Below are 16,141 nucleotides of genomic sequence, written 5' to 3' on the forward strand. Positions count from 1 at the left end.
ACAGTTTCTTACTTATCTGTGTCTTAGTTGCAATGATATTCCTCAGGGGGAACTCCACTGAATGTTTCCAAAACACCCATTGTTTCCCACCCATCATAGTAGACAGCATGCAACATACTTGATGCAATTACTTGTTCAATGTCTGTTTTTCTTGCTAAAGAGTACCTAAATCCATTCAGTCATTATTTTCCCAGTGACTAGCAAGTATCTGGCACATAGTAAGTATTTTTTCATGAGGAAATTAATGAATATACATACTCGGTTGCAAACTCAATTTCCTATAGGACCTAGATGGGTAACTTCATTGTTGGGGGCAGCCTGAGTGGGATCTGTGGCAAACTAGATCTGCTCCATCAAAAGAGCCCATTGATATGAGACACTAAGTCCCACCTAACTGCTACCAACTGAGCATATGGACACCACCAGATCTTCCTTTTTTTTTCTTTTTTTTTTAAATAGAGGCCAGGAATCTGGACTTTTTTTGTAAAAGTTGGTATTTTACAAGTTGGCTACAGCTCATTTTCAAAAATAGGCCAAACAAAACATGGCTGCTTGTTTCTGATCTCTGGTTGAAAGACAGGTTTGTATTGCCAGCCCTGCTCTGATGAGGCTCAGTTTGAGATCTCTCAGCATCTTTTGGGGTCTTTGTGAGAATGCTCGGCTGATAGCTCACATTTTGCACCTAAAGCAGAATTTGTCATGTTTTTGTACACAATAGACCCTTCCAATATCTTTTTAATAATATCATTTTTAATATCATTTTAATTGTATCAGTTCTCTAGTTTGAAAATCATATCATCCTTGATTCCTCCTTCTTGTTTATCCTCCAGTCTAGACAAATGCTAAATTCTAGAAGGAAGGTCTTCTTTCAGATCAGTCAAGTGGAAAGGACATGGGATTTGGAGTAACATTCTATTGCTAGTCCATAGTTTCTATTCTATGGACTTTGCCATTTTCTACTTGTATAACATTTGGTAAATTCTTTTAAACTCATTGTGCTTCAGTGTCCTTGGACTTAAAATTAGGATAACGAAACTTATTTGTCAGAGTTGCTCTAAGGACAAAAGAGCTACTTCATATGAAGTGCCTAGCACAGAGTACATGCTCAATAAATGTTGAATTACCTGTCTTCTGCTCTTTTCTTACCTCTTCCATCTGTCTTCTTTTCCTTTTCTACTGCTAATACACTGGTCCAGGCATGTGAGCTAATATGAGTTTAGAGGAACTTGGCTTTTGCATCTGTTTCTCAACTACCTGCCACTTCAAGGAAAAACTTCACAAAATATAGGTAATTTATATACTTAAGAACCTTAATTCCTTTGTAGATTATATTCCTCTGTGACCCTAAGCTTCACATACCTCATTCTCCCATGCTCTCAGCTCACAGTAGGATTGCCACTTGCCATCTTCTTGGCTCACTGATTCCAGTATTTCTTTAACATATTGAGACCACTATCATTTGAATTAAATTTCAATATCCATCATGTCCCTTAAGTCCTACCAACCATCATCATCTGTACCCGTATTTTCTTTCTTCTCTCTTATTAAAATGGATGAAATGTGCCTGTTCCTCTCAAAGGTGACCCCTTCATGCATTCTGTGAATCCTGTGTCCTTTTGCCTTCAGGACTTTGCTCATATAATTATCCCATCAATTTCCTTCATTTAGTTTCTCCCCCCTTTCTTCTAATTTATTCTCATTAGTGTACAAATATGCTTTAATGTCATTGATCTTAAAAAACAAATAAACAAAAGCTTATTTTGACCTCAAACTTCTCTCTAGCTTGTCTCATTTCTCTGCTTTCTCTCAGCAAAACCTCTTAAGAGAGATGTATATATCATATATATATATACCCACCATTGTCTCTTCAAGCCACTTCATTGGGTTTCCACCCAACTACTCCTATCAAGGTCACCAATTACTTCTATACTAGCAAATACAATGGTACCTCTTCTGATCTAAGTCAATTTCTTCTCTTAAAACATCTCTGTTCTTAGCTTCCATGACAACAGCACATGGGTTCCTCCAATATCCATAGCAACTCTTTCTCTCCTTGTTTTCCTAATTTATCAATGGCAACTCTTTCTAAATCCCTTTTCAGGCTTTAATCTCCTATCTCCCAAATCCATTCTAATAGCAAATCCTATTAAATTTACCTACAGAGCATGCTTCTATTTTCTTCACTACCACCAATCTAGTTGAAACTACCAACTTCTCACCCAAATAACTACTGTAGCCTCTAATCTCCTTGCTTCCACTCTTAACTTACCACAATGTATTCCCACATTGCACCCAAAGTGGTATTTTTAAAAATATATATAAGTTATTTAATATCACCATTAAAAAAATTCTTCAGTGGCCCCCTATCTCACTTTGGATAAAATCTTAAGCCCTTTCCTGGCTTGCCTGAACTTACAGGATTTAGCCCCACTGTGTATCTACATCTCCTACTGCACCTTATACAGCTTTCTCTTCACTCATTACACATCCATCTTCTTTCTGTTCTTTGAACATGCCTCACTTATTCCTACCCTAGAGTATTTCCTCTGCCTGGAATGCTCTTTCTCAGATCTGCATGGTTGATTCCCCCTATCATCCAAAGCACAACATAAAAGGTCACTCCTTAGAGAGGCATTTACTGTCCTCTCAACCTAAAGTAGTCTCTCAGAAATTTCCCTGCTTTAATTTCATCATGATACTTGCCATTATCTAACATTTTCTCTTAAATATTATTTTCATTCCTTTTTTGCAGCAATGTAAATTTTGTGAGAACAGGAAGTTGTTGGTCTTGCTCAGTAATGTATCTCCGGCTCTAGAAGAGTTGTCTACACATATTTGATACTCAAGAAAGGTTTGCTGAATGAGTGAGCAAATCAATGGATATATTTTACCTAAAATTTGTTTTTTATATAATTTCCCAAAAACTGGTAGTAAAAATCAGCAAATGAGTTTCATTCTCATTGAAATTTCAGCGAGATTTGATATTTGGGTAAAGGTTAGCAATAAATGATGGGATGAGTAAGTCTTTAGCTGGAAGATAAAACAGTTCAAAAACTGGGCTACTACAGAAGTCCCAGTTTCTCACTGACACACATAATAAAGAGTTGTTGATACTATAAACTTTTGAAACAATAAAACATTGTAAACAAAAATAGAAATCTGAGTAAGAAAAAAATATCTAAAATTTTCCACATATAAACAATGTTTTTGACAAATGTGTCCTTCATCTTACTTTCCTTTGGGCCCCTAGAGAGTCCATCTACATTATTTATTTATTGAAAAAAAAAAAAAAACCTACGCATTTGAATGCCAAAATGATTGCAATAAAAGAACAGATTTGGATAAAGATGTTTCAGGCAAGAGATTAAACAGGGTCAGATTTTGATTATTTATGCATCACTCATGTGACAGTTTTATTTTGGACATGGTTTTTATCATATTCAGATGAATTCTATACCTTTGGCACTGGAGGACAGACTAAATTCACACTATGCACACTGAACACCTTTGAGGGAGTGAGAGAGTTGGAAGAGGTCATTCTTTTCACCTTTATTGGATCTTCAGAGAGCCCTCCATAGATATATGTGGAGCTACTTATGTAACATGCCATGGTTATAGACAATTCTGTTTCTACAAGACAAACACTTAAGGAATTACCTGTAAATGTAAAATTTGTTTTTAAAAATGAGGCAACTTTATTAAAGAAGTGGCAGCTTTTATATTCTACATTTGCAAATTTAGCCCATGTTTAATCTAGAGCAAAGCTTTTCATATTTTTTACACATGACAATTGTTTAATCAGCAACTATATTGATTCAAGTAGTTTCTTTTACTTGAAAGATTCCTCTTGAGTAGAAGAAAAAAATAATCAATGATCATTCAAGCCTTGATAAACAAATCATAATTATGAACAAGCAACTCAGAATTTGTCCCCCTAAAATATTTCTTCTCTGGCTCCTTTGATGTCATTAGACTTCTCACAAAATAAGCAAGTGTCCTTGATTTCAAACAATTTTATTTAAACGTGTAAGAAAAACATGGCTTCAGGCTCCCAAATTCTAAGTAGCAGACATCAGTGAATTAAAAGGAGAAAGAATCAATAAAATTGCAGATATATGATGTGTAGAATATGGGAGGACACTTTGGTTTTTTTTGGCTTGTCTGGAATCCATTTCCCTTTTTTCATTAGAACCTCAACCTTCTTTTTAAGAGCATCCTTAACTGTATAATAATATTTTGGGAGGCAACTGGAATTTGAATCTTGAATAAATGTCATGGTTACATGGGGGTGTTTGGAGGTACACTCCTCACAAGAGCAGCAGTGTGTGGTCCGTACTGTCATTGTGCTGCGAATTCTGTGCAGCAACTCAGAGCTCTCTTGGTTTCTACCCTTTTTTTTTCATGTAAAGGTCTTCAGGCTCTTATTGATTTTGAGCCTGAGATATATTTTGAATAAATGTTCATCTTTACCATACCTTTTTATGGCCTATAATAAAAAAACAAAAATCAAAACAAAAACTGATACAACTGTAAATCCATATTAAATAGTAAATCATAGCCATTTGTTGACCAATTAACATTTTTTTGTTATTGTAGTACTGTATTTGTCTAAATTTATGTTAAAGAAGTCAATCAACTTCATTAAACATATGCCCTTTCTTATCAAAATAAGCTATTTCTCTTAGCTCAAGAGTTATATATCACTTTGCCGTTTTTATAGGGCTTTCATGTACTTTATATTATTTGGTGCTCACTGTAATCCTAGGAGATGGGCAGAAATAAATCTAATGCAGAAGAGGAAGCTAAGGTTCAAAGGGGTTAAGTAAGATGTCTGAAGTCACATTATGTGGTTGTGTCAGAACTTGTGTTAAACCTAGGTCTTCTCTCTTCAGAACTTACATTTACTGTAATACTTCTGTGATAATAACCAGTAACTACAGTCACTACTCTGTTTGTCAGAATCCTCCCTTATATTGTTCATCATTTTTATCTATTTAAAATGAATCTCAGATGAGTGAATCACAAAACGTTAAGTATGAAAGGAATCTTAGAGGGCTTTTTCCACCCTCTACCACCATACATGTAAAAGTATGTTCTTTGACATCCCTCCTTTGACTGCTTCTAGAGTCAAAGAGCACATTCCTTAACTTGGGAAAATATTATGTCGAAGCTCTATTTTATGTGGATAAAGTACTTAGAGTTCGGGAGTAAGAAAAAAATGCAGAGTGTACTATATTAAGTAGTGGATTATGGAGGAGCCACAAAAATTATCTCACCTCACTTCAACCCCAAGAATCAGCATTAAAAGTTAAGAAAAAAAAAAAACCAAATTAAATGAGAGAGTTTGATTTTCTCTGTTCTCTGCAGGTATGTGCCCACATTTCCTGTCCTTCCTTACCTCTGGTCACTGTCAGAGGTCTTACTCTGCAAAATAATACACATTGTTTCAGAGGGAGCTATGCTAATGTTTTATAACAATGAAAACTTATTTCGCAGTATCTTATTACTGGTTAACACTATTGAATTGTACTCGAAATCTTCTAGAGATATAATTAAGCCTAAAGTTTTGTTGGGGGAATAAGTGGCAGTGGTGGGCATTGTTACTTTGTGTAAGATAATGGGTAAAGCTTCTCTAGGAAGGTGATACTTGAGCAAAGACCTGAAGGAAATGAAGCAGCAGGCCATGTAGAAGAGCAGCGCTAGCAGAGGAAAGAGTGGGGACCAAATCTCTGAGTGGAGAGCTTGCTTGGCTTTTATGTGTAGCCTCGCACAAACAGCTCCAACATAGTTGTCAGAACCCGTTCATTGGTCATTAACTTAGAGCTCTATTTTACCTGCTGGCTGCTAGCAAATGATTCAGGTGCGTTTTTGTTGCTCATTTATTTTCTTAAAAGTCCGTGGGGATTTCTTCCATTTCATGGCCAACGACTGGATCCATGCCATGATAAAATTTTCACCAGTCTAAAATATCCCTCTTTGATAAATTTTTGTCTGCTTTATATTGGATGATCATGGTCTTAGCTATACAGCCCTGCATGAGTGGCCAACACAGAATCGTGAGCACCATGCAAGTGTTTTTCGGTAGCCCTTGCCTGGCACCTGGCTTCTCAATGTCTGTCTTCTTCCCAGAAGAAGCAACTGCAGATATGGAGGTGCTTTTTTTTTTTTCTAGCATCTCTTAGCTCACTGACAATATTCTACACTAGATGTAATATTGTTAAGATGATGAAGCATCTAGGAAGCATGTCCTTGAAAAGCGGTCTAAGGAACTTGGAAACTTGTCTTGGAAAACAGAACTCTAAGGCAAAACAGTACTCTAAGGAACTCTAAGAATTCCTTTAAAATATTTTAAGGATCAAGGCAGTAATGCCAGAAGAATAATTCCTCATCCAGGGAAGGCAGGCCTTAATAATTTTAGTAGCACTCTGAGTGTCCAGCCAAGTTTTAGATGGATAGACAGGTGAATGGATCTACACCATTAACATACTGCAGAACTTTCTAACAATCAGAACTTTCCGATAATACAATGGTCTACTTCTTAATTGAGTGACTTCTTCCATAACAGAAAGGTTCATGAAGAGGTTGGATGACTATTATAATAGAAATAAGAGGTAGACATTTCTGCACTGAGGGAAAAGTTGGACTAGTTACTAGCTATAGGTTCTTGGAAAGCAGTGGTCCCTGCCAACACTCATGGGGCACAAAGCAAAACTTTAGTGATACATTTTGACTTGTTACTGTAGCATAATCTATTCTATCCTAACTAACACATAGTCTTTGGTTTTAGTTTTGGATAGGAATTTAATATCCCATGTGGCCTAAGATAAGTTAATTAACTTTTCTGGCCTTGATTTGCTTATTATAATAATTGAGGGCTTAAATAAAATAATTTCCAAAGTTGCATTTACTCAAAAATGACATAACGTGATTCTGTGAATCAAGGAAATTCTCTGGGGAAGTGGTGGTATTAGCCCTCACAAATGTGCAGGTGTAGCTGTTTGGGTCAGTAACCTATCACCCACTATGGGCAGAGGATTGTTTTTCTAGAAGCTGTCTTTGGAGATTTCAGTTAGAAATGACATCATGCCACAACATTTTTTGCTGGAGAGTCAATACCCAGAACTATCTTGAAATGTTACAAAATCTTACTATCGTACCCAGGGTAATTAACATGGAAATTTTCCTTTATCTGTGGTAGGAGAATGATAAACACAAATTATTGATTTTTTTCTATTCCAGGTACTCCACAAACATTATCACACCAAGTACCCTACCCTCCTATGTATCTACCTATGTATTTATCTCTCTATCTATCTATCTGTCTAATTCCAGGAGTTGATGATATTATTTTCCCAGCTAAACAGTTTCTCCCAGTTTCTGAAGAAACTGAGGCTTTCAGAAAATAAAATACTTTCCCAACCAATTAGCAGTGCTAGGATCTAATCCCAGGTTTGTCTGAGTCCAAAGCCTAAATTCTTAATCTCTAAAATACTTCTGGATAGTTTATATGGGGAAAACTTTGTAAGTACAGTACTGCAGATTTAGTCCTGTCCTCTTTTATACATGGATAAATTAACCTGTTCTACCAATTTCACTCTGTGTCTTTCAATTTTGGTCACATATTGACTTTACCAAAATTATTTCTTTAATCTTTTTTAAAGTTCCTCTTCAGTTTCAAGAAGTTTCTCTGTAGGTTTTCTCTTTATTGCTCTTTGTTTTCACATTTGTCTTTCCACACTATTACTTCATATATAATATACATCTGTGATCATTTCTTACTCTGTCTATAATTTTAAGTTTCCAGTTCCAAATAACAAGCAAAAGCAGTACTAAATTATAAGCTGTGTGGATTTCTATCACTGTGTGAAAGGCATGTTATTTTGTATTTTTACCTTTTACTACAAAAAATTAAGCAACACAGATTGAACTATTCCTAATCAAAACACTACCTGTTCTTTCATATCTATTTTTTGCATCTTTTCTGACACACTCTTGACATTCTTTTCCTAAGGCCATTAACCTTGACTCTGTTATCTACCTGCTTTATAAGAATGTAGAGTACAGACTCTTGGCCAGCTAGAACATTCTCAGTATAAAATATCTGAACAAAAATAATTTTTTAAATGTATAAAAGGTAATTCTTGCCGTAATGTAATAGCAAGAATACAAATGGTTATCTCACTACTCAATAAATCTGAAATCACAATGGTAATAATGTCAAAATAATACCAAGAAAACAGTAAAATAAGATGGCAGACAAAAAATACTTTATTTAATCTAACTTTGAAAGGTTTCAATCCCCTAAGGGCTCAATACTTTGCCTACAAGTCCTTACAAACTTTGATTAAGAGGAACTTTTCCTCGTAAAACAGCGATTTTATAGCATTTTGTTTGTAGTGTACATTGTGGTAATCTCTCCAACAGTTCTTCCACCTCATTTCCTTGTGTTGCTGCCAGTAACCACAACTCCACAGAGGTGGCCCATCATTGTTTAACCCTATCAGAGTAATCTCACTTTTCTTGACATAGTGGATCCCATAGCAAATGGACTGGATCAACAATGAACATGTGACACAATTAAGGTCAATGAGACCTAAGGACAAGTTAACTGAAGAATTCTGGGGGAGACACTTCTTGTCCTTCTCAGAAAAAGAAAGAGTTTTCAGAAGCCAAAAGTTTCTAATTTGGAATGCTGTGGACGTGAACACTAGAACAGTTCTAGCCATTCTGCCGCATGAGAGAAAGCCAGCCTCAGAATAAAGCTGATCCCACACAAAGCAAATAGAAACATACCAAGTCTGGAGCTTGTTCTGAGATGCGTTTTCCATTTATGTGAGCCAATCAAGCCTATTTCTTGTTTAAATCAGTTTGGATTGGGTTTTGTATTACTTGAAACACACATAATGAGCCCTAATTGATATGTCAGTCCTTTTGTTTCTTAATTTACCTATTTTTCTAATAATGCACAAATATATCCATGTATTATTATAATCAAATCTCAAAGTCAGATAATTTAGATCATATCTCAATATCAGATACTTTAGAAGACAGGAACTCACAGGGCTGTTTTAGGAAACTAATAATATTGAACCTTGGGAGTCAAAGAAACCTTGAGAGATTATGTGAAAGGTCTTTGAAATACATAAAACATACCAATAACAAAAGATAACTATTTCTCCTGAATTCTAATACATTGCAAAAGTGTTATTAAATCCTTGGCTCACTTGTATTATTTTTATTTATTGTTAATCCAAGCTCTCTTCATTAAGCCCCTAGTGACTGACTTGATATGTAAAACTCTCCAATGGCATTTTCTGCCTGATGCATCAAGTCAAACAATGCTGTGTGACTCTCAAGACCTTTCATAATCTGGGTTCCCTCTGCTCTCCCTACTCTACCTACATATGTCAGCACTTGCCCACTTGCACCTGCAGCTGCAGACTCTTCACAGCTTTGCTGCTCCTCTCCTCCCCCTCTACGTATATTCCATCCTAGTTTTTGCATCTGTGCTTTTTGGTCAGGCCCTTCCCCATCCCCTCCAAGAGTGGAACTCTTCTCTATACGTAAGCTCTATCACAGGATTTGATTCTTTGTCTCTGATTATACTTTATTGTGTATTCACCTCTAAGGCTTCAGTTTTCTCTGTGATTAGGTTGTCAGATCCTTGAGAGCAAGGGTTGAGATTTATTTCTATTATAACCCCCCTAAAGCTTCAAATACTGTGTAGCAGAGTAGATATTAAATGAGTATGTACTCGATTAATTAACCATGTTTTTACTATTTGTCTTACAGACTCTGTTGCATGCATCTAGAAAACGATTTTAAATCGCTGGATTGCCTTAGGGCTGCCAGGTTTAGTAAATAAAAATATAAAATGCCCAGTTAAATTGTAATTTCAAAGAAATAACAAACTGTTCTGTGTTTTAGTATAAGTATATCCAATGCAATATTTGGGATAGAATTATACTGAAAAATGGCCTGTTTTTTTTAGTTTAAAATTTAAACTCTACTGGATGTCCTTTATTTCATCTGGCAATTCTAGATTGACCTGACCTAAAAAAACCCCAAAACTTTGTGCTTAATTTCTTAAATTAGAGCTAAATGCCACATTAATGAATTGCTTAACCTTATACAGTCTTACTGATCAAGTCCTATAGTACATGAAGTTCTCTGCATTGTTTCATCTAGCAGCGACAACACATAGATCGAGGATCCATCATGTGAAAGTCACCATGTATCCTCCCGTACAGGGAGGCAAAGATGAATAAGAATGAAAGATTCATCTAAGATGAATAAGATCTTTCCCTCTACCCTCAGGTAGTTCATAGCCTGGTGGAAGACACAGCCCATTTCAGTCCAGCCTCCACTTATGTGCAATCTGGATGTTAATCCATATGACCAAAATTTTTTTAGGCCTGACTCAGCCCTCCTGGGCAAAGATTCAAGATGACACTATACACATAGGTTGTCAAAAATGAAGGATATTGGTTTTGAAGTACACATGAAATAGTTCCTGTCTCTGAAGTGTTATATAAACTCCGTAATCCATCATCCTAAATGAAAACAATTATTCAAAAATCCTTTTGATCAGAACATTTTACTCTGCTTTTGATATTAAGTTAGTTTTTATGATGGGAGATATTTTTTCCTGGTTCTTGGATATTTAACATGCATTTTTTTTAGCGTAAGCAATGGAAATGTATTGCATGACATTTTTCCCCTCTCAGCCATTAAGTTCTTCATGGGTGAATGCCATTCCAGCTACTTAATCTGAGTCACTTATTTAGGTGAACAATAGGATCCAATGATTTAGATTTTGAACCTTCTGCTGTGTGGCCTTAGTCCGCTTTAGCTAATCTCTCCAATGTTTTCTGGTCATAGGAGACATTTTCTTTGCATAGCACAAGGTCATAATGGCAGTGTGTGTGTATGTGTGTGTAAAGTTTGACATTAGTTAAAAAATTTTAGCTACACTATATTTATAAGTTGTATGCCATATAAATTCAGTGATGTTTGTAATAACCAAAGATTTCAAATTCTAGAAATAACAGGATGTTTTTTATAATAGTATACTTGACTCTTTGTGTGTGTGTGTGTGTGTGTATGTAAAAGCATTTCTTAGACTTATAACATATAATTCAAGGCTTTAAAACAATGTCACCTTAACATACAACATACAAATTTTCAGTTCTGGAATAGAGAGTACTATCTTTTCCCTTTCTTTTCTAAACATAAGCTATTGATCTCAACCCACCAACCTGTTATTTTCTTGGAGATCATCTTAAGTTAAAATAAAAAGGCATATTTCATAAAATGATGATTTCAATAGAGCTCAGTTGGTTATTGGCATATTACATGAAGTTGCAAATGGAGTCGCATTGAAAGGTAATGAGAATATTGGGAAAAGTTATATTAATTTGAATGATTTGTCAATTACCTAGATAGAAGGCTGTAGTTAGCGTTATCATTATGCCAAGTCTCTGGAGTTATGAAATACTCATTTGAAGTACATACTTTAGGTTGTCAAAAATTACCTTTGGTAGCTCTTCAATTTGATTGGCATCTAGGTAAAGTTCCTCTAATGTCCGTTCAAAGTTAAAGACCTCCTTTGGCACCTGCTGAAGGCTGCAGTGGGAGTAATCTAAAACTGAGATGATTTCTTCTTCACCTCGGAAACATCGGCACGGCACCAGACGGCCGATGATTTTCCGCTTGGTGGTCATCTCCAGGCACTGCACTAGAGAAAAACAGAAAAAAAACCACCTGCTTAACCACCTGCCTTTGGAAGGCATTCTTATAATATTTAAAGCTTAGAAATTTACTTATGTTGTATATTTTATAATTATATAATGCCTTAAAAAAGTTTACATAAGACATGCACATGCAGTAGATCATTTAATCCTTAAACAGCTCTCCAAGGTATGTAAAGACATGTTTTTATTCCCATTTAACAAATAAAGAAATGGATTCAGAAAGGGTCAGAATCCCATCATCACACAGTTTGAGAATGGCAGAACTGGGCCAGAATACAATCCTGACTTTGTGCAATGCTTACACTCACACTTGAAACATGGAACTATAATATGATTTTTTAAAATTTTATACAAATTGCAGTGCAGAACAGAAACCTCCAGAATTTGTTGGAAAAAACCACATTTCTCTCATTTCTGTGAAATAGTCAAGTTTTACCCATAAGGTTTATGATATCCTCTTTTTGACTCAAATTTGTTCCATTAATCAATAATTATTTATTAAATAACTAATATACTCCAAACGTTGAACTAGGTACTGGGGATAGAGAGATGAATTGAACAAAGCTCCTGTTGGAGCTACAGTTGTATTGGTTATTCACTTCAGAATAAGAATCTGTGCCTATGAATCCTTTTATTTTAATGGGAGAAAGAATCATGGCAGAAATTTCTGTGACATCCTGGCATGTCTTTCTCTAGGTTAAAATGACCAAATGCCATGAAATCTTGCACAAAATTGGTATCATGGCATCTATAACACTTTATTAAAGTTACTGTTTTTCATGTTACTCTTTCCCTAGACTGCAAGGCTATTGAGGGTAGAAACTGTGTTTTGTTCATTTTTACATTTGTATCCGTTCTTGACATATAGTAGATATTCAATAACAAATGTAAAATGAACAAATCAGTTCATGAATGAATAGATGGATACATTTGGGACTCTCTCCCCAACCACCAACATATACTGATAATTTGCTTGAAAAATTGCTCATTCTAACTAAAATGTCACTATCTCTGTGAATGTCTCCCCAGGATAAATGAATAGCGTCTTCCTCTGAGCTCCCAGGGCACTAATCATATTGCTTCCTAATTATGTGTACTATTTCCTTGTGTACTGGGTGAGTTCTTGAAGGAGAGGATCTTGTCTTATTCATCTTTGAATTCACAATAACAGTACACAGTTTGCCATCTGCAGAAATAGTACTGAATGAGCATCAATTTGAAACTTGCATTTTATTCATTGATTTGTTTTTACTTATCAGCATAAACCTATTGTCGAAAGAGAAAGTAGTAATAGTTCACAAAAATAATATAGCATTTTGTTTTGCAATGGCTTAGATTAAATCAAATTTGGAGGCAAATGAATACAGTATACTTAAGAGATGTTGAGAGTTCAGCCCAAAGCCATTTTTATTCCTTCTTTTACTTATGAAATTAATAAAATTATATTTTGGGACAGGTTCATGAGTCAGCTCTTATAGAAGGTTATAAGAACATGGTAATCTTTAGAAGGTTTAATTAAAAACATTAAGAAGATGGTCTTTCCTCTCCATTACTTTCTATCTCTTGAACTCCTACACTTCTCATTTCTGGGAGCTTGAGTCACAAGGTTTTGTAACTTTTATTTTACTCGACTTTCCTTGAAAGCCCTGATTGTAGGTTGGTCTCTACATGGGATCTAGAATGTATCAAGCAGCCAGTAAATGCATCTAATAAATATATGACATATATTAGGTACCTAGTAAATATTTTTTGAGGTTATTGCAGTTGTAAAGGTAAGTGATGATGGCTCAGACTATGATAGTGGCAGTGAGGATGGGGGGAAGTGATAGACTGGAAAGGTATTTAAGAAGGAGAATCCAAAGTGTGGGTAATGGATTAGATGAGAGGTGGAAGGGGTGCTGTGGGGAGAGGGAGAAGTCTTGAAAAATTCCTAGGTTTTTAATTTATCACTAGTCGCCACATTGACTACCCAGCTGTGATGCCGTCGAGCTGACTCAAGGTGTGTATCCTGTCTGTCTCTATGACTCACAGGTGAGGAATCAATTGTTCATATGTTGTTTTTGCCCAGTTCCTTGCACTCACCCTTTTGTGCTGAACCTTGTAGCTATTTCTTGATACCCATCTGTTGCTGCAATTGCAAATTTTTTATTATGAAGAGAAAAAAGAGAACATCCAGGCCTGGACCTAAACCATTTGGCCAGAGTGTCCACTGTCCACTAAGACTTTTGCAATTTAATTCACTTAGGACTGCTTTCCCTTTTGTTGATCAAAACAGTAGGCTCTTCTGGTCATCTTTTCAGTCCCTTGTCTCATTCTTACAATGTGCTGAGCTTTCCCCCTGACCCAACTTTTCTTTTCTTCAATCCCACTGAACTCTGAAATTGTGCCTTATGTCATGATCAATAACTTCATTGATTCTCTCCACTGAAGTCTTCCTCCCCTTCATAGTCTCAACTAAAACATGGTTCACTTATAGCCTTTAAAAGTGGAGCATGCTGATTTTCTCATACCTTAAACACTTCAAGGTTGGAAAGTGGAATTGATATCCTCCCTTGCTCTCTAAAAATTATTAATCTTCTCTCATCCTAAAAAAAGTCCTGCTCCTCTGATGGTCTCATTACCTGGTAGTAACATCTTTCTACTCTTTCTCATATCATTCATTACCACCTCTAGAACCCACTGATGACTTTGGTATCTGATTCATGGACTATCTCTCAATCAGAACTCCTTCCATTCCTGATTTATGCTCCCTACACATTATAGCTTTCAACTTTTTTTCCATCTGAAATTTCTAAGTAACTTGATTGTAGTGCTACTCCATGATATTTCCCTTGCAGATATCTAGTATGTAACATGGTAGTTTACCTTTCTTCTAACAAAGTCTCAACAAACTTCTAACCAACCAAAATATATATAGCAATTTTGTTTTAAATTAATAGTACTTATTTTATTATAGCTATAAATGTCACTGTAATTCAGTCACATTTTATTTCTTCTGCATCTTATTGTTTCTTAAAAAATTTTTTTTTCCTTTGTTTGGTTTGTCTATGTGTCTTTCATTAATTCAATTTCCTGACTATCTCCTCTTCTCTTGGTATAGTGAAAAACGTGTAATCTATCACATTTCCCCCTGGAATAATCTTTCAGGAGCATTATATCTTCCTGCTTCAGTCTGGAGTGGTCACTTTACTTTTCTAGACCTGATATATATATGTGTGTGTGTGTGTGTGTGTGATCCTGTAATTTCTCTTCACCGTCATTCTGTGAATTTTACATTTCCTTCTGTTTTATTCCTATTTCCTGGACCCCATGTCTCTTCTTTCTAGACTTATTGGACTATGATATCCAATGGTGAAATATAACATCCAGTAACTTACTGAGAAAGAATCTACAGTAGGAACATTTTTGAGACCTCTGCATATACGAACATGATTTCATTTCACCCACAAACAATTGAAAGTTTGGCTGGATATATACTTCTAGGTCAGAAATACTTTTCTTTATAAATTCGAAGGCATTTTTAAAGTATTATTTTCTAGCTTTTAAGGTTGTTGTCAGGAAATCCAGCTCTATTACTATTCAAAATCCTGTTTTACGCCCACCTTCCCCTCTCCCAAAATATTTTAGAACTTTTATTCTTAGTCTTTTGAAATTTCATGACAATGTGCTTTGATGTGTTTTTATCCATTGTACTGGGTACTAGATGGGCCCTTTCACTTTGGAAGCAATTATCATTAAATTATGTTAAATTTTCTGTTATTATTTAATTGATGATTTCCTCCTCCTCTTCATTGTTTCTATTTTCTTTTTTTTTTTTTTTTTTTATTTCTGAGATATACATTTTAAAGTAATAACTAGGATTATTACTTATAACATTATACCATAACATATAAGATTTTTAGAAATTTCATGCAATGTCTGAAACATTTATATTAACATATTTCCATACATATTTCCATACAAATACAAGATTTTTAGAAATTTCATGTAACGTCTGAAACATTTATATTAACATATTTCCATACATATTTCCTGTTTCTATTTTCTTTTCCTGTAATCCTGATTAGTTGAATGTAGGAAATGTCCAGTAATTTAATTACTTTTTCTCTTGTAATTTCCATGTCTTTGTTTTTTTATTTTATTTTCTGGAAGATTTTCTCAACTTCATCTTCTAAATACATCTCCTGTATTATCTTTTATTAGATAACATATTTTTATTGTTCAAAAATTGCTTCCTAAATGCATGCTCCTTTTTAACAGTATCATGATTATATTTCAGGGTGCCATATCATTTCATTTCTCTAAGAAGATATTAGCTATAGACTTTTTTTTTTTGCCTTTTCCCCCTGCTCCTTGCATTTCTTCTGAGTTCCATTTTCTGTTTGTTT

The 16,141-nt window shown here is 35.1% G+C and overlaps 1 protein-coding gene across 5 annotated transcripts in view; it reads right to left on the bottom strand.

Moving 5' to 3' along the window:
• The window catches only part of LRRC7 (leucine rich repeat containing 7), a 519,751-nt gene that overhangs the window by 319,840 nt on the left and 183,770 nt on the right, over positions 1 to 16,141 (bottom strand). For all 5 annotated transcript variants that reach the window (XM_082356466.1, XM_082356465.1, XM_082356469.1 and 2 more), the window contains exon 3: positions 11,535 to 11,737. In XM_082356466.1, the coding sequence (XP_082212592.1) occupies positions 11,535 to 11,737 (203 nt within the window). The remainder of the gene's footprint in view (positions 1 to 11,534; positions 11,738 to 16,141) is intronic.

The sequence above is a fragment of the Balaenoptera borealis genome, assembly GCF_965194805.1.
Source record: "Balaenoptera borealis genome assembly, chromosome: 1".
In the NCBI taxonomy this organism is placed as follows: Eukaryota; Metazoa; Chordata; class Mammalia; order Artiodactyla; family Balaenopteridae; genus Balaenoptera; species Balaenoptera borealis.